General features: G+C 44.3%; 1 protein-coding gene across 1 annotated transcript in view; it reads left to right on the top strand.

Annotated features, from left to right (window-relative positions):
• ACMSD (aminocarboxymuconate semialdehyde decarboxylase) overlaps positions 1-19,606 on the top strand; it is a 72,610-nt gene that overhangs the window by 8,132 nt on the left and 44,872 nt on the right. Inside the window, exons 3-4 of the mRNA XM_037069125.1 lie at positions 12,855-12,951; positions 17,155-17,204. Coding sequence (XP_036925020.1) covers positions 12,855-12,951; positions 17,155-17,204 — 147 coding nt within the window. The remainder of the gene's footprint in view (positions 1-12,854; positions 12,952-17,154; positions 17,205-19,606) is intronic.

The raw sequence follows: 19,606 nt of genomic DNA on the forward strand, positions 1-19,606 counted from the left end.
TGAACCTGATCCTGAAGGCAGTGGGAAATCATTACAGCGTCTTCAACATTAGAATCTCTGGAGCACTTCATTCTTACTTGCATTACAGAGCACCTGACTGAGGGTTGATTCGGACACTGAGCTGCACCTCTGTCATAAAAAGTGCTAGTTCCAAATATGGAGCTAGTGATCTGAGCTCCCTTAAGTCTCCTCAAGGAAGAGAACAATTTGAGTGGAGTGGATAACAAGTCTACTAGGAAGCCCCAAATGCAGGGAACGGCAGCCTGTGATTTTTTTTAAATTCCATATCCCAGGCTGCAGTCTGTAGCCTTGATAATGGAATTGAATGGCCTTCATTTCATTTTCTTTTCATGTCAAGAGACTGCATAAACTGCCCTGGCTGGTGTGGCTCAGTGGATTGAGCACGGGCCTGTGAAGCAAAGGGTCGCCGGTTCGATTCCCAGTCAGGGCACATGCCTGGGTTGCGGGCCAAGTCCCCAGTAGGGGACACATGAGAGGCAATCACACATTGATGTTTCTCTCCCACTCTTTCTCCTTCCCGTCCCCTCTCTCTAAAAATAAGTAAATAAAATATTTTTAAAAAAGAGAGACTGCATAAACTTAATAGTAAATAAAAAAATTTAAAAACTAAAAAAAATTAAAAAGAAAGACAATATTTCTAGTCCCATCTACTGCCTTCATGTTTCAGCAAAATATGATACACTGGTAGTCTAATAGAAAAAAAACAGTGACACTCTCCTTCCTTCTCTCTCAAAAGCAAAACAGGACTAAATCTGTATTTTTTTTACAGTGGTTAGAAATTAGTCACTGGAAAACAATATGTAAATGTATACAAATATTCAAATTAGGCTAAGAGCAATGAGAAAATCCAGTATTGTGGGTTGAAATTCATTTTTATTCCCCAACATTTTTTTAAAGATTTTATTTATTTATCTTTAGAGGGGAAGGGAAGGAGAGAAGGAGAGAAGGAGAGAAGTCACAATGTATGGTTGCCTCTCGTGAGTCCCCTGCTGGGAACTGGCCTGAAACCCAGGCATGTGCCCTGACTGGGAATCGAACTGCGATTGTGTGGTTCACAGACCTGAGCTCAATCCACTGAGCCATGCCAGCCAGGACCATTCTCCAACATTTCTTTGGTGAGCAAATATTTTGCGTCCCCATGTCTGATTTATCTCAGAAATTCCTGTTCCCTGAAAGCTCTTTCCAAAATATTTCCCTGGTCTGCCTTACTTGTTTCTTTTCTCAACCTTTGGTTTTCCAATACTTTTGGAATGAATGGAGGGGTATTTGTTTTCCACAGTAAAGTTTTGTTCAGAAAAATACCATTTGCCTTTTGGTTGAATATTTATAAAGGTATAGGTACCAAGACATTTTGTATGGCTTCCTCTGAGGAGCTACAGGGGGTGGGGTGGAAGGGAGTCCTGATGGCAAGAATACCTGGGAGCATTTCAAAGGAAAAACACAGGGCCTGTTCAAATCCCTGGGTCAGCAGCATCTACAAGTATCCAATGAGCATTTTTTAGGCCTTTGGGACTACAAACAAACACACACATACACACACAGGCACACCATTTCACCATTTCAAACACACACTATTCTGTGTAGTCTCCGATCATTGGGTTCCTAATCTGAAAATAATTTCCCCTCACTGAGAAGCAAAGAAGACACCTAAATGGATAAAGAACATACAGATAATGCTAATTTTGTGCTAAAATGATAATTTTGTGGTAACTGAACAAAAGAAACCGTAAATAACAAGGGAGTTCAGGGAACGTGGAAAGCCCAAGGCCAGGGGAAGTTTTTATAAAGATAAACAATTATGAACTAGTGATCATCTGCTCCAGTGTTTGGAAATAAGGGTTGCAACCCAACAGTGAGTCATAATAATACATCAGTGGGTCAGGAAGGACAGCTTTAAAAATGAAATAGATTACAAAAGAAAGTACAGCAGAATGCACTGTTCATGGTAAGAGTAAATACTATTCATGAAAATTTTGTCCATTTGTTATCGGTATACAGCTCCAATGGTTCACAATGGGAACTATATTTCCACATGTCAGGTCACAGCCAAAGTGATTGAAAGCCATTAACCCAGTTCAGTGCTGTCATTTTGTGTTTTTATTCTGAAGGTTAATTTTTCATTACATAAATATTATTTCAATAAATTCTTTTAAAATTCAGCCCTGGCTGGTGTGGCTCAGTGCATTGAGTGCTGGCCTGTGGACCAAAGGGTCACCGGTTTGATTCCCAGTCACGGCACATGCCTGGGTTGCAGGCTAGGTCCCCCATAGCGGGTGCATGAGAGGCAACCACATGCTGATGTTTCTCTCCTTCTCTTTCTCCCTCCCTTGCCCTCTCTAAAACTAAATAAATGAAATCTTTAAATAAAATAAAATAAATAAAAAATATTTTTAAGTATTAAAAAAATCAAATAATTGCAGATAAAACTACAGTTCCCTTGGATCAGCACTCCCCATCTTCAAAACCAATTCCTGTTAACAGTTTGGTGGGTATTTACCCAGACTTTTTCCTATTATTTTACTTATGAATACATGTACCTATAAAAATACATAGCATTATTTAATATAGGGATGTACATTTTTTGCTATATATCAATCAGACTCCAAAGCAAAAAATAAATGGGACACTTAAATTAGAATACTTTGAAAAGAGTTAATAAGAACCTATAAAGGTGTATGTGTGTGATGAAGTAGTGAAGAGAAACAGAAGCTAGGTTGTGCAGGGTATTACAGAGTCAGTTAAGGAGCTGAGATTGTACTTTCAGGGCAGTGGAAATCCATTCAAGAGTTTGGGGCAGTGGCAAAATTTAATTTAGGGACTTTTTAGATTCTTTATTCAATTTTTTAAATTCTAGAGAATGGTTGTTCTTTCATATTCTATCATCTTTGTAATATGATAAATCATATTTTATTTTTGTATAACAGTTGGCATACAATATTATACCAGTTTCAGGATTATAGCCCAGTGATTGGACACTATATAATTTACTAAATGATCATCCAAATAAATCTCATACCCATCTCACACCATACATAGTTATCAAAATATTATTGACTCTATTCCCTCTACTGTACTTTATATATCCCTCTGACTATTTTTAAAGTATATTTTATTGATTATGCTGTTACAGTGCTCCCAACTTTTCCTCCTTTGCCCACCTACACCTGGTACCCCCACTCCTTCTAGCAATCCCCCCCTTAGTTCATGTCCATAGGTCATGCATATAAGTTCTTTGGCTTCTCCATTTCCTATACTATTCTTAACATCCCCCTTTCAATTTGGTACCTACAAATCATCCTTCTAAATCCCTGTACCTTCCCCCCATTCTCCCTCTTCCCCCTAACTGCTGATAACCCTCCCTGTGATCTCCATATCTATGATTTTGTTCCTGTTCTAGTTGTTTGCTTAGTTTGTTTTTGTTTTTTAGATTCAGTTGTTGACAGTTTTGAGTTTGTTGTCATTTTACTGTTCATAGTTTTGATCTTCTTTTTCTTGGATAAGTCCCTCTAACATTTCATATAATAAGGGCTTGGTGATGATGAACTTCTTTTTCTTTTCCTTGTCCGGGAAGCACCTTATCTGCCCTTCAAGTCTAAATGATAGCTTTGCTGGATAGAGTAATCTAGGTTGTAGGTCCTTGCTTTTCATCACTTTGTATACTTCCTGCCTGTCCTTTCTTGTCTGCAAAATTTCTTTTGAGAAGTCAGCTAATAGTCTCGTGGGAACTCCTTTGCAGGTAACTCTCTGCTTAAGACTCTCTTTATCTTTAACCTTTGGCTTTTTTTTTTTAACCTTTGGCATTTTAATTATGATGTGATTTGATGTGGTCTCTTTTGAGTCCAACTTGTTTGGGACTCTCCGTGCTTCCTGGACTTGTACATCTGTTTCCTTCACCAACTTAAGAAAGTTTTCTTTCATTATTTTTTCAAATAAGTTTTCAATTTCTTGCTCTTCCTCTTCCCCTCTGGCATCCCTATGATTTGGATGTTGACACTTTAGGAGATGTCCTAGAGTCTTCTTATTCTCGCCTCAGTTTTTGAATTTTTGTTTCCTCATTCAGTACTTGTTGACTGTTTATGTCTTCCTTATGTTCCAAATCGTTGATTTGAACCCCCACTTCCTTCCCTTCACTGTTAGTTCCCTGTGAACTTTCCTTTATTTTCTTTATTTCACTTAAGGTAGCCTTCATTTCTACGCTTATGCATTTGCTGTACTCAGTGAGTTCTCTGAGCATCCTCATCACCAGTGCTTTGAACTCTGCATCTGGTAGGTTGGTTCTCTCAGTTTTGCTTAGGCTTTTTCTGAGGTTTTATTCCCTTCTTTCATTTGGGTCATATTTCTTTTTCTCCTTGAGTTGGCAGCCTCCTTGTGTTTGTTTCTGTGTATTAGGTAGAGCTGCTTTGACTCCCTGTCTTAGCACACCTGTTAAGTTGTATGGGTTGGAGACTTAGGTATTCACCAGGGCAGGGCAACCTGCTTCACTGCTTTGTGGCTCTGTAGGTGGGGGAAGGGTCGAAGAAGGGGCAATGCTGCTGCCTGGCTGTTGGAGGCGTGCTTGGCACTCTCTCTGTTTCCAGTCAATTTCTCTACTTTCCTATTCTACTAGCACCTCTCTTGCTGCTGCCCTGGTGGTTCCTAGAGCAGGGGTTTGTGTACCGTCTAAGACTACATGGGCCTTTCAGGCAGACTCTCCCTAAAGATTGGCAATTTTTTCCACTTTCCCAACCCCCAGTGGTTCTTACAGCCAGAAGTCGTGATGCATTATTTTCCCAGTGCAGGAACCCTGGGTTGCACAATCTGTCCTGGGGCTGAGATTGCTCACTCCCAAGTTATCCCTCCTGAAACTTCTCTACCACACGTGAATGTAGGGCCACCCATTCCACCTGCTGCCACTTTGCCCACACTGCCTTGCCACTGTCATACTGTGTCCTCTTTGCCCCAGCTCCCTGTTTCTGCCCCTCCTACCCATCTGGATTAATACATTTTCTTTAAATCCTTGCTTGTCGCACTTCCATACAGTTCAATTTTCTGGCAGTTCTGGTTGTATTTTGTTTTCAGGTTATTTGTGATTCTTCCTATGGTTGTTCAAGGAGGTGAAGCATTTCTACTTATGCCTCCATCTTAACTGGAAGTCCCCATGACTACTCTGTAACAACCATATTGTGCTTCTTAATCTCTTCACCTTTTCACCCACCTCCCCAACCCTCCTCCCATCTGGCAGTCATCAAAATGTCCTCTGTATCTGTGAGTCTGTTCCTATTCTGCTTATTCATTTGTTTTATTTTTTAAATTCAATCATTGATAAATATGTATTTACTGCCATTTTATTATTCATAACTTTTTAACTTTTTTTTCTTCTTCTTCTTAAAGAACACCCTTTAACATTTCATGTTACGCTGGTTTTGTGGTGCTGAAATCCTTTAGACTTTTCTTGTCTGGGAAGCTCTTTATCTGTCCTTCAATTCTAAATGATAGCTTTGCTGGGTAGAGTAACCTTGGTTGTAGGCCCCTGTTTTTCATCACTTTGAATATTTCCTGCCAATCCTTTCTGGCCTGCAAATTTTCTCTTGAGAAATCAGCTAAAAGTTTTTTGGTAGCTTCCTTTTAAGTAACTAACCTGCTTTTCTCTTGCTGCGTTTAAGATTCTCTTTGTCTCTAGCCTTTGTTATTTCAATTATGTTGTGTCTTGGTGTGAGCCTCTTTGGGTTCATCTTGTTTGGAACTCTCTGTGCCTCCTAGACTTGTATATCTATTTCATTTACCAGGTTAGGGAAGTTTTCCATCATTATTTTCCAAGTAGGTTTTCAGTTTCTTGCTCTCTCTCTTCTTCTGGCCTCCACATAATGTGAATGTTGGTACATTTGAAGTTGTCCCAGAGGTTCCTTACACAATCCTCATTTTTGCTTTTTTTTTTTTTTTTGCTATTCTGATTAGGTGTTTTTTGCTTCCTTATATTCCAGGTCACTGATCTGACTTCAAACTTCATCTACTCTACTGTTGACTCTGTAAATTATTCTTCATTTTAATTAGTGTATCTTTCATTTCTGACTGGATTTTTTTGTGGTTTCCATGTCCTTTTTTATGCTGTTGAAGTACTCAGTAAGTTAATCTACTTTTCCCCTAAGTTCATTGAGCATCTTTATAATCAGTGTTTTTTAACTCTGCATCTAGTAAATTGCTTGACTCCATTTTGTTTAGTTCCTTTTCTGGAGTTTTTTCTGTTCCTTCATTTGTTACATGTCTCTTTTTCTTCTGATTTTGGCAGCCTCCCTCTGTTTGTTTCTATGTATAGGTAGAGTTGCTACATCTCCCAGGCTTGGTAGAATGGCCTAATGTAGTAGGTGTCCTATTGGGTCCAATGGCACAGTCTCCCCATACACCCAAGCCAGGGTACTCAGGTGTGCCACACACATACTCCTTGCGGGCTGAGTATACACTCCTGTTGTAGTAAAGCCTTGATTGCTGTTGGCATGTTAATGGAAAGGAGTAAACCCCAGGCTGATTGGCAGCAAGGACTGGCTGCAACCACCATATAGGATCACCTATGCAGGAGCCTACCCCACAGAGCAGGACTTATTTCAGTGGGGTTCTGGTGCCTGCTGAATCTGCCCCTGAGTGTGCCACTTGTGAAGGCAGTTGGGTGGAGATGCTTTGATGTGGTCTGAGGCTGTCCACTGGGTGCACCAGCTCTGGGGCCTCCTGGGAGATGTAGGCCAAGGTCAGTCACCACCTGTCATAAGCTACAAAGCAATCTGAAGATGACTGCTATTTGTGCTGGGTTTGGAGGTACACAGAAAAGGCGAAGCTGTGAACCAAGGCTGGCTGCGACTAGTGCCAGGCCTGGAGCCATTTAGTGAGAGGTATGGGCACACTGAGGCCAGATGCTGCTTATCTGAGAGATTTCAGGAAAGAAATCAGGTCATTCATATGGAAAAGTCACTGGACACAACTCTGGTGAGCTGGAAAGTTGGGTAGGGCGGGGTCTCAGCGAATCACCATTGTGGAATGAATACTGATAGACAGGTTGATGGAGACTCAGATAGTGTGCCGGGCTGCTGGTTCCGTCAGAGGAAGGCTCATCAAAGGAACAATGGCCTCTGCCAGCACTTCTGCCTGAGAGAAAGCTGCCGCTCCAACTCTCCTTCTGATGCCAGACAGTTCAGTTCCTCCCTCTGTATTCCTGGTGCCTTTCTAGTTGCTGCCCTAGCACTGGGCCTCAGAGAGAGTGAATCTGAGTAAGTCCATGTGTGGGCTCTTTAAGATGAACTGCCTGAAAATCCAGCAACCCTTTGTCTCACTCAGCCACAATCTCTGCTGGTTTTCACAGCCAGAAATTGTGGGGACTTCCCTTCCCAGCACAGGAACCCAGGACCAGGGTGCCTGGTGTGGGCCCAGGACCCCTCACTCCTCAGGGGAGACCTCCATAGCTGAGATGTCCCTCCTGATTTTTATCCACCACACATGGGTGTGGGACCAGCCCCTCTTGTATCTTTGCCCCTCCTGCTAGTCTCCTACTAGCCTCAGTGTGGCTTCATCTTTATATCCCTAGTTGTACGACTTCTGTTCAGCTAGATTTCAGGCTATTCTGAATGACGGTTGTTCTGTAATTTCATTGTAATTTTGATATTGTTGTGTAAAAATGCAAGTACCATATTTTCCTACACACCATCTTGACCAAAAACCCTGACTTAGGGTTTTAAAAGTCGACTCTGGCTGTTTTGTGGAGACTGGGTTGAAGAAGAGAGCAAGGGGGGAGGTAGAAAGAAAGGCTGGAGGCTGGAGTCATCCTTCAGGTGAAAGAGGGTGGAACCTGGACCAGGGCTATAGCTGTGAAGATGGAGGAAAACAACGATTTAGAATCTATTCTGGAGGTTGAATCAATGGTTTTGGGAAATGGATTGAATGGCAATGTTAGGCAGGAGGATGTGAAAAAATGATCTTGTCTCAGAGGGCAGAGAAAGATAATGCACAAGTATCAAGGACGGAAGCAGCCAAGCCAGGAGGGCGAGTATGTCTGGAAGAGAGATGGTTGTCATAGTCGTGATCCCTCCCATGGAGCTGTCCATCAGAACCTGGGAATGTGAAAGTTGGATTGATAGCAGAGGTCGCTCCCTGGTGACAGTGTCTGGGCCATTTCTGACAACTCTGCATCCCAAACCCAAGCAGCATGGTAGCTTGCATGATCTAGACAGATAGCCTGAGTGAGCACTGGGGTAAGAGGGTAAGAATGGAAACCCAGTGTGAAATACTGAGTTTGAAAATCCATTTTTAATGATACACAAAGTACTAGACATTTGAAATACTACCCATATTTGAACTTATTCACAGATAGTATTAGAACTATAAGTTAAGCATCAGAAATGTCATAGGTTAGGTTCTCTGGGAATCAGGCTCTGAGGCAGAGATTAGGGTACAGGAGGTTTATCGGGAAATTCTCTTAGAAAGGACCCCAGTGAAAGGGAAGAGAAGGAAGCAGGCTAGAACAGAGGGTAAGGCTGAGCTGTGATGTAGTCTAAATGGAGGTCTCAGCTGGCCCTGCAAGAATATTGAGAGCTAACTTTCAGAGTTGTCCCAAGTTGGGGTGGTGTGAGAAGGCCCATGTAGAGGGCCCTTTACACCTCCATGTCAACTACTCCTTAGAAGTGAAGCAGGACCTAGAGGGAGGTAGCTGTCCTCAGCCATGGCAGTTTTCTTGACTCCTCGTAGGGGCTGAGAGCAAAGGGCAGTCTGATAGCAAGATTCCCGGAAGTTGGGAAAATAAGTCCTTCATTCCTGAAGGGGAATCTGAGTGACCCATCACGCCATCCTGGGAAGAACTTTAGATATCACTTACTTTACAGTTAGAGTCTGAGGTTCTGGGAGGGCAGTGGTTTACAGAAAGGATCCAGGTCTCCTGACCCTGGCTGTACCGTGATTTACGCTACACAATGCTGCTCTAGCCTAAAAGTGTTAGTGGTGTATTTGAAATGGATTACTTGGGTAATGATGGTTGGTTGAGGAATTCTTTAATTAAAAATAAGAAATTGGTTTTCTTTTGAGAGTTTAGAGGAAAAATAGAAGGTTTTTGGAGAGGGGGGCTGAATAAATTAGAGCAACTTGCTGCAATTACATGCTTATTAGTTTGGTTTAAGATGTTGGTTGATGTTGAGGTTGACATTAACAACAGAGCCTAGGACACCCCCCAGCTCGTCCCCCAGCAGCAAGTGCTGACCTCTGAGGTGCATTTATAGCCCAGCAGAGTACTGTGCTCCCAACCGTAAAGTGAAAGGGATCAGGAATTGATTCTCTACAATGGCTGTCAGGTCTCCAAATTCTGACTGAAGGAACAATGAGAATTGGAAGCCTATTATAGGGGCACACCTACTCTGTAGTTATTTCCACTCAGGAGTTTCACTGACAGTTGCTCTCACTCATTTGCCTTACCATGGATCCAGCATGAAGGATGTGGGAAGAGAAGTTCAGTGAGTCTGATTTCCTGACGTGCAATAAGAACAAAACGCATTAGGAAATTATAACAATTAAGTTTTGCCTGCTAGATAGACACCAATTACCAAATACCATCCTGATGGAATAGAAAATGGCTTCATAAACCCGGACTCTTGTCCTAGCTCTATGCCAACTGAGTGTATGACCTTGGACAAATCACTCCACCTCATGGACTTGTTGGTAAATTCTTGAGCAGAACTAAATGATCTATTCCTGATTTAAATTACTCTGCTTTGTCTTAAACCCGGGCTCACTCATGCACCTCCCAGAAAGGCCCAATTTCTTCCCTTGTCACCGATAAGATAGCAGCCCTGCTTTACCCACTGTTTTGTTACCTGCCACAGTCTGAAAACGTTGAGTGGAAAATTCCAGAAATAAACAATTTGTGAGTTTAAAGTTGTGTGACACTCTGTGCAGCATGGTGAAATCTCAAAAACGTAGTATGTATAGGGTTCAGCATTCTCCTTAGTCTCAGGCATCCACTGGGGCTCTTGGAACATACCTCCCATGGATAAGTGGGGACTAGTGTAGATAGTAAAATCTGGCCATAACTGATTTACCATATTCTCTGTCTTGGTATGTTCTTTACAAGCATTCTATTATTGAATTTCCCGAGTCACTCCGCGTTCTTAGTTGTAAATAACAGAACCCACTCCAGCCAGTTAAATTACAAAAGCAGCTCACAGACTTGCTGGGAGAGTCAAAGATCATGCTCAGAGGTGGGGCTAACGCACACAAGGCTCAGACATACCCACGGGGCTGCTCCAGCAGAGACAAGTAAGTGCCGCTACTCCTGGTCACGGGAAGCTCACACGCGTGCTGATGCTGCTGAGACTGGACACCAAAGCATTGTTGTTTCCTCCAGCCAGGTCTGATGTCTCAGACAGCATCCGGACCAAAAGGTAGATTCCACATAGTGCCTGCTTCCTCACAGTGCTCACTTCCCAATCAAAGCCACATGTGGGCGCCTCCAGCAGAGCCCAAGCACCCACCAGTGCCCTCACCACCAGGAAGGCTGGGAACGTGCATTCTGATTCTCCCTCAGGGAGGAGGAATCATGATGTGAAATTTTCTTCACGTATACAAAGTGTTTCAAGGACGTCAAGCAGCCAACATTTTGCAGAGAGAAAATGTGAGGCTTAACTCAGAAGGCCCATAACTTAGCCAGTTACACCACTGGCTGGTAAGTACTTTAATGAGATTTAAACCCAGGTCTGTCTGGATGCTAAGATCCTGCTCCTCAGGGTATTTTATGGTGATTAAACTTCATGATTAAGAAGGAAAAGAAGAAGAAAACCTTTAATTTGCCAAGTGAAAGTGCGTTCCCAGCCTTCTCTTTCATCATCAATCTCTGCCTTCCCCCTCCTTCCCCAAACGGAAAGGTGAGCCCATGTGTGTGGTCTGTGCCACTCAGCTCTCAGTTGCAAACAACAGAAACCAACAACGGTTAATTTAAGTATAAAAGGAATTTGTTGTGAGTATTTTAAGACCCTCAAGAATTACAAAGTGCCTCGGGAACCAAACCCATGAAACCGTGTTAGTGACTGAAGCCACAGCCAGCCTATACACCACCACAACAGCCTGGCTAAACAGCTGCCCCAACCCCCACCCAGCTGGACGCTGAACATTGCCATCAGTGTCCCTGCCAACGGACGCAGCACGGGGCCATTGCTGGGGTCACTGGCAGAACAAGTTCACTGTTCTGTGGTTTTGTATCACTTGCTCTTGATTAAAAACCAAGCACCGATTGGACAAGCTCAGGGCAAACAGGGCACAGATTTGGCTTTTGGGCTGTATTAGAGAGAAGGGCTGGGTTCTGCCCCCACTAAGAATCTCACAGGAGATTTCCCAACCAAGGAAAGTTGTTCAGATGTCAGTAAAGTAAGCAAAAGATGAGAACTGAGGCAAATCGATCCTGAGTCCCAATGTCAGAGACTTGGTTCTGCTTGTGTAAAGACCCTATCACAATTACACAAGTCAGTTGCTCACTGACCTTTCCCCCCAGTCCATGAGAAATTAAAACATGGATATGAGGTCTTGCCGTGCAAGTCAGACATGAAGGAGTGGCTACACCTGAAGGTGGAAAGTGGCTGGAACTCTCCAAGCAGAAATTGGGGGCGGTTTTGTCCATGGGGTAGAAGGATGGAGAAGGAGGCTGTGGCAAGGCCTGTGTGAAACTTCTAATCAAGCCAAGGAGAAGAGGAGGAGGGCAAGGATTCCATCAAGCAAAGCTCAAGGCCTTTGATCACCTTGTGCCCATTTGGCCATCGCATGAGGCTCAAGGGCGATGTTGAGGCCCTAAAGCACCACCAGAGGTGGTGAGCCCTCAAAGCGGGGGAACACCAGGATAGCCTAGTCCCTAATTAGCCTCATGTCACTGTTAACTGGTACTTAGAATAGCTGACACTTCACACATGTCTGATACTCCACTAAGTGCTTTATATGGATTATCCCATTTCATGCTCATAGGATCCCTTTAAGGTAAGTTATATAATTTTTTAAGAGAAGTCATAATATTATCCCTATTTTAAAGATGAGCAAACTGGGGCTCAGAGATGCTATTTAACTTGCCCAAGGCCACACAGTAAGTAGTAGAAGGAGGACTTGAAACTGAGGAGGCCTGATTGCAGGGACCCGGACCACAACTTTTCCTTTCTCTTTAGGGATCGCGATCTGGAGGCCTGATCCAGAAGCCACTGCCATGCCCTTGCACCGCCACTCCCTGTGGCCCCTGTACTGCTCATTAGGAGAAGGTGCACACAGGCTGGCATGGTGCCGGGCGGAAGCCAGCAGCTCAGCCCCGAGTTGCGTACATGCTGCTGGATGATCCACTTCAGTGCCCACCTCCTCCTGCAGGCGTTGATATCGGTGGGCCCTGCTCTGTTAGACGGATCATCCATTCTCACCATCCATCTGTTGCCTTTTTATAAAACCAGAGGGCTGGATTTGAAGTTCTATCTCAAGGATCTTTTTCAATTCTAAAATGTTGTGAGCTGCAGTTTTCCAGACACTGGGCCTTCTTCTCAGGGCTTGTAGCCAGAGATTCACAGAGACAAGGTGACCACCCATCCTCAGTCATGAAGCCTCTAAAGGCCATGACCATGACCTTGTTTCTCTCTGTGTCCAACAACTGATACCTACAAAGCACACCCCTTTAACTGCAGGCCAGTATTAAGGCATGAGGATGAAAAGCTGAGTTCTGTTCAATGAATAGATTTCTACTTCATTGAAGATTAAGTAAAAACCCCTAAAAATTTTAGGGGAGAACCAAGTTCCGAAGCATACAAGGAAGGATTAATCTAAGCAAACTCAGGTTAGCTTCTGCTGATGTGCATTTTCTGCCCCAGGGAGAAGCAAAGATGCTGAAAGATGGGAAGGTTTTCAGGGTGGTCCAAGAGAGCTGCTGGGATCCAGAAGTCTGTGTTAGAGAAATGGACCAAACAGGTACTTAACACGAGAAATAGCACCAATTTTTACATCTGATATAAAAGCATGTTTCTCCCAAAAGTCTGCTGACCGCTTCACAGGATTTATGTGACAGTAACTTCTACCGCCTTTTCTCCACTGGGCCAGGCTGCTCCAGCTTCACTGGGGGCCGCATGGGACCTGCTACTGTAATGTTTTCAGTGCAGATTAAATTTGTTAAAAATTAGGTAGACCCTGTTTTAAAGGAGAATACTGTTGCATAAAAAATATAAAAGTGTCACTTTATTATTTTAAAGCTTTTTAAAAAGGTTTTATTTATTTATCTTTAGAGGGAAAGGGAAGGAGAGAGGAGAGAAATATCATTGCATGGTTGCCTCTCATGTGTCCCCTACTGGGAACTGGCCTGCAACCCAGGCATCTGCCCTGACCAGGAATCGAACCGTGATCCTTTGGTTTGCAAGCCTGAGCTCAATCCATTGAGCTACGCCAGCCAGATATTTTGAAGCTTTTTAAGTTTAAATGTATAGTATTCACTTATTATAAAGTCAATTAAAACAGTAAAAATTAGGATTCACAGAGTAAAGATGCCAATTTCCTGCTTAGTCAGATTGAGGATCCAATTACTTCCAATTGTCTTAGTGTTCAGTACACAGAAAGTCCCTGTGGACATATAAGGGATGGAAATGGGAGCAATTAAAAACAAAGTTAATAGTGTACACTCAGAATAGTCTGCAATAACACTAATTAAGAAATTTGAAAGAGGAGAATTGGGAAATTTTTGTTGCCAAGCTGAGTCACTAGTGATTTCTAAGGACTGCTTTGCATTCCTTGTCTTATGTTTAAAAAGCAAACAAGTCTCCACAATGCAAAAGGATTTTAAAGACTTTCTGAAATACAGTATGACAGCCACGCTGTGCTCTCTTGTTGCTGCCTGGCTGACGGCGCCACCCAAGGATGTGCTGAGCCTTTGGGCACGCGTGGGCCGTGCTCACGAGTAGCTCACCACTGTGAAAGGGCGCGCACCACTACGACTCTGTCAGGCCTAAATGTTGACATCAGTGGTCTAGGTTTAAACCAGAAAACAAGCAATTCATACCCACAAATGAAGAGCAGCTTAGAACTACCACTTCTTAATCAAAGATAAATGTATAAGAAGTTGAAATACATACACAGAGACAGCAGGAGACATTTAATTCCAGTCTGCACAAAATGAGTTAACCTGTCAGCCCCAAGTGGGGCAGTGGTCTCTGGCATGCTAGAATTTGGGGCAAGATACTTTAGGCCAGGAATTGCTTTATAGTTTTTTTAAAGTAATTAAATGTATATTTAAATGGCATTCAAATTGAACTTCCCAGAAAGCCCGAAGCACCCTGCAGACCATTCCACAGAACACAGTGCCCATGCTCCTGTTCTAGAACTACATAGGCATGGGAGAGGAGCTAGAGGAAGAACAAGCTTCTCAGACCCACAGCAAAAAGCAAGCTTTTGCTCTGAATGTAAAGCTGAAACAAGGTTCCTAGCCCTCCTCCTGCCCGCCACCATTCAAGGAGAAAACCGGTGGAAAAGAGATTCGGATGACTGGTGTTGGTTTAGATGAAGAGCGTCTCCTCGGGTTTTTGCTGTGCGTTTCCTTCACTGGCTACCTCCGAGAGAGGAGGCATGACCATGCTGAGCATGTACTTTGTGCCAGACACTTCTCTCAGCCCCCAACATGTATTTACTCACTTAATCCCTGTAACAACCTTAGGAGGTAGCTTTTATACTATGCCCATTTTGCAGATGAAGAAACCCGAGGAAGAGAGGTTAAACAACTTGTCCAAAATCACACAATTTAATTTGTAGGGGTCAGAACCAGAATTTGAACCCAGGCAGTCTGGCCCCAAGGAATAAACAGCCACCTCCTACCACCTCTGCAGAGATAAGAAAAAAAAATGACGAAGGCCCAACACAGAAGATTCTAGCAATCCATGCCATCTTCACAGGGAGGAAACTGTAACTGGCAGCCCCTGAGTCACTTCAGCACAAGATCCAACACAGAGCTAAGAAAGACCAAAATAATAACAATGAGATAATACACGTGTAAGTATCTTCTAAGTCCTCGACTGGGTTGAGTTCCTATTAGAGCCAGTTCTAGAACAGATCCAGGGAGGTCAGAACTGGTGAGGGATCTAGGCCAAGTGAGGGCTGGCCTGGGAGAGCGGTCCTTTACGCGGAAGGAGGCTGAGAGGCCCCAGAGGAGTCGGGAGTAGTTTCACACACCTGCTCACTGTTAGTCCCTTCTCAGTACCTCTACGCGGCAGGCACTGTGGCACCTATTGTTTTGGAAGGGGGCCGGGGTTTAAGAGGTTTGCTTGGGACCACAGGGCAGAGCAGCAGAGCAGGGACTGCAGCTGGGACTGGGTTTCTAGTTCCACCACAGAAGCTTTTCCCAAATCTCCCTCAGTATAAGGGTCGCCTGCGGTGCTGGTTAAACATTTTTTCCAGGCCCCATCCACTAGATCAAAATTTCTGAAGGAGGGCCTAGGAATTTGTTTTTACAATGTTTTGCAACTCCCCCCCCATTTTAATCAATAAATAAATTTGAGAAACATTGTGCTATGTCATGCTCTTAAACCCCCCTATTTTAAAATATGTGAATTCTAACTGGATTAGACTTGTTTTTCCCCGTTTTGTTCCCAGAAACCAAAGAATATGTATCCAGAGCAACCAACACACAAATAACACAATTTACTGTGTCGATATGAAATATTGTGACAAGTGCTGGCCACTAGGATGTAGGGGAGGAGCAAGGCTGGACAGGCGCCTCATTACACCACTTTCAAAATGTGTGGCCTTAGGTCTAATCTATAAAAGAGAAATGAGATAGAGTAATATAAGTGAAAGTTTTTATGTAAAATGTAATAGGCTTCACAATTGAAAAGTACTCATCTGTTTGATACTAATCAATAAATGTAAATAATATCTTGTGACAATGTTTAACAATACTATCTTACCAAAAGCTAGTCTGTCGTTTCCTGGGTGTGTTCAATGTGCCAGGCACTGCTGGGTGCTGGGGTTAAGGCACGGAAACACAGGCTCGTGCGGTGCTTACATTCGAGTAGGAGGAGGCACAGAATAAACAAGTAAACATAGAAATGACGGGCTGTAATTAACTATCAGAAAAGGAAAGGAATAGAATGATGGAATGATAACAGTGGTAAGACCTCTCTGAGAAGGTGACATTTGAACTCAGACCTTAGCATAAAAAGGAGCCCATCCTGTGGTGAACCGAAGCAAAGCGTTCCAGGCTGGTGGAATGCAAAGGTCCTGGGGCAGAAAAGAATTCCAAAGCAAAGTCAGGAAGCCAACAAAAATTATGTGAGTCCTGGGAGAGACTGAATGGGGCCTTGTAGGCAATGTTTGAGACTGGATTTTACTCTAGTATGATACAAAGTCCTTGAAGTTTTGACCAAGAAAATGACTTGATCTAAGTTTTAACATATTACTCTGATTTCTGAGTACAGAACAAACCATAGGAGGACAAGAATGGTGGTAGGAGACCACCATCAGAGCCTTCTGCAGTGGTCCACACAGAAGATGCTGATGGCCCAGATCAGGCAGTGGCAGGGGATGGGATACGTGGGTGGATGCGGAACTGAAATAGAGATGACAGGTCTTGCTGGTGGGTTGGCCATGGGTATGAGGGGAAAAGGAGCGACCCTCCATTTGGCAGCCTTTCTCCTGATACCCCAGCTCCAAGAGCTTGGAGACAAGAGATTCTAGGCTTGCCAAATGCTGGATTCTGGAGCCAAATCCAGGCTCCCATTCTGAGCACTCTAGATAGTGGGACCCAGACCCACTAAGGAGCTGAATTAAGGTGGCTGAAAAACACATTTAGTCATGAAGAACTAAGATGAAAAGCCCTGAAAAGATTGCTGGGGAAATGACTTGCTTAAACAGAACTTCACAAAAAAGGAGTGGAAATAACCCTTGACAAATGGGGTCAATTAGTTCTTTGTAAATTATCTCATTTTTGTCCAGCCTGTAGCCCTCCTCCTAGAATCCAAGACTGAGGAATGAGGCAAGGCCTGAAACCAGAGAGCCTGAGAGACAGGGCACAGGGAGGGGCAGCTAGGGAGGGGAGAGCAGGAGGAGGCCAGGGCAGAGAATTCCTGGGAAATGCAAAAACAGTGTCTGTCTACTGTTCTCATTAACTTCGCCTTTCTTTGTATCTGTGTCTAGGAGTGACCCTGCAAGCCCTTTCCACGGTCCCCATCATGTTTAGCTACTGGGTGAGTGTGAAACTTCAAACCATCTCATTGGTGGGTGAAGGCTCATGTCTGGCAAGTAGGTAGATGACTCAGGTCTTGACATTGACCCACCTCCCCTCCACTTCTTTCCATCAGAGATCAATGGGGTCCCTCAGCTTCTCACTGCAGGGTGCCCTCCCAGGCCACTCTTCTTCACCCTGTCCTTGCTCCAGACCCACATGGTCCAGCATAGTAGCCAGTAGCTGCACACCACTATATAGCTCCCAGTGCGTTTCCCCTGGACAGAGCAGTTCTAAGCCCAGCCTTAACTTCCGTCAGAACTTACCTGTCTGATGACTGCTCCATGCAGTGCCTTACTCAGTAATTAACAAGCCAATTTATTCTGAGATGACAATGACTTTGAAGTGGGAAGGATAATAATGGCCTAATATGTTGCCTCTCCCAGGGAAATATGTGATTCAAACTAAGATTCCTGGAGTTGGGTGCTTTTCCCCAAGTGATTAAGTCTGGAGTGCTCAAAGTTTCAGGCACTACTGAGAGCCTGTGGAAGAACATCTTTGTACATAGCTGCGGGTGCACCAAGCACCTGCTCAAACTAGTAAATATTCACTTGTATTATGATTTGAAGAGCAATGGAAATACAACCTGCTCACATCTACTGTGCCCACCTGTGCTCATAATTCCATTACTAGTGATTCAGTCTTTATTGTTCCTGTGGTTAGATTTATGGCTTTAAAAATGCCCTTAAGACCTCAGTATGTCTAAATTTATCAGATTGGGTATCACTCTGACTAGACAACTGGGATTACAGGAGAATGTCAAATTTCCCGGCAGTGGGGTGAGAAGGTGTAGAAGGAAGAGTTAGGGGAAAAGAAAGCAAACTTCATCTGCATCAGCGTTTTGCTAGGGTAACTGTGAGTGCCGCAGCCAACCGGAGAGAGAGGGACAAGAAACAGAGACAGGAGTGGTATATGAACATGTTACCGAACAGAGGTCCAAAGGGGGGCAATACTTGGCCCATCGAGGGATGCCCAAAACTGCTACAGAACAACAGGGGCCCCTCCCAAGGACGGTATACTAATACCTACTGTCTGCCGCCAATTGGAAAGACATCTCTCAATGCCAGAGATTTGTGAAAAGGAAACAAAATGTTTATTTAATGCTATTCAGGCCTAATGCCTTCATTAAAATATCAAAGTCTTCAAGGGCATACACACACACACACCGCTCCTTCTCCCACTGTCCCAACTCCGGGTACCGTAAATCAGGAAAAGAGCACATGTCCGTTTTTCAGGTCACTGGCACTGTGAGCTGTGTCGCCTGTCCAGGCAGGATCTCCAATTAATCCAAAGTCATGCGGCACCTTCCACTGGCAACAGTTCTTTGTACCAAGTTCCAGTCAAAGTCTTTCCTGCTTTCCAGGCCACTCAGCCAAAAGGAGCGCCCCAAAGCTGCGTGGGCCTCTTCTACCAAAGCTGCAGGGGTCCGCACTCCACCAAAAGCACGTGCCTTTCTTCTTCACCTGGCTGCAGGGATCTCCATTCTGGCAAAACTGGTTTTCCCTTTTCACCTGGCCAAGAGGAGATCCTAACTCTGTTGAAACCATGTTGCTCTCCGCCCATTGGCTGCTGTGTCTGGGTTTAAATCCCCGTGCCCATCTTCCTCTGTACCTCCATTTCCGACTCCTCCCACAATCAGTTACACCTACCAGTGTTTCTGTATTATTCCAAGTTTACTGGGCTGCCATTGTGAGTCTGGGCAGATATGGCCCCACGTCCTACAGCCAGTCTTCTCCAAGCTCCCATGCAGGTGCTGTAACTCAGGGGACCTGCCCCCCAGTTACTTGGGGGGAAAGTGACTTCATTCCCCTTGCTCCAAGCCTGGCCTCAGCTATTTAACATATCCAAGTGACCCGCCAAAGGCTACAGATATGTTAAATGACCATGTCATGGATTAGCTGCAAGGCTGTGGCTGTACAAAACAGCCCTGCATGTTCCTGCTCCATGTGTCCCTTCCCCTAACTCACACCTGTGGGGGGGGGGGGGGGGGTGAGGACATCTTATGTCTCTCCAAAATTCCTACACACTTTGAGTTCTGGACACCATTCCAGGTCTTCTTTTGGCCCCATCCCCCTTGGCTGCACCCTGTGTCAAACACATTGATGTCTCACAGTGAGACATGACAAGGAGGTGCCCTGGTGATGTCAGGCAATGGGCAGGCCCAGCCTCCTGTGGTGCAGGGAGTGGGTGCGGGGAGAGGGTGCCTAGGTGTACAGCCCTGCAGACTCCTGTCTACAGTGNGGACACCATTCCAGGTCTTTTTTTGGCCCCGTCCCCTTGGCTGCACCCTGTGTCAAACACATTGATGTCTCACAGTGAGACATGACAAGGAGGTGCCCTGGTGATGTCAGGCAATGGGCAGGC

This window comes from Sturnira hondurensis, unplaced genomic scaffold, assembly GCF_014824575.4.
Source record: "Sturnira hondurensis isolate 20B ecotype Veracruz unplaced genomic scaffold, ASM1482457v3 Scaffold0000256, whole genome shotgun sequence".
NCBI lineage: Eukaryota > Metazoa > Chordata > Mammalia > Chiroptera > Phyllostomidae > Sturnira > Sturnira hondurensis.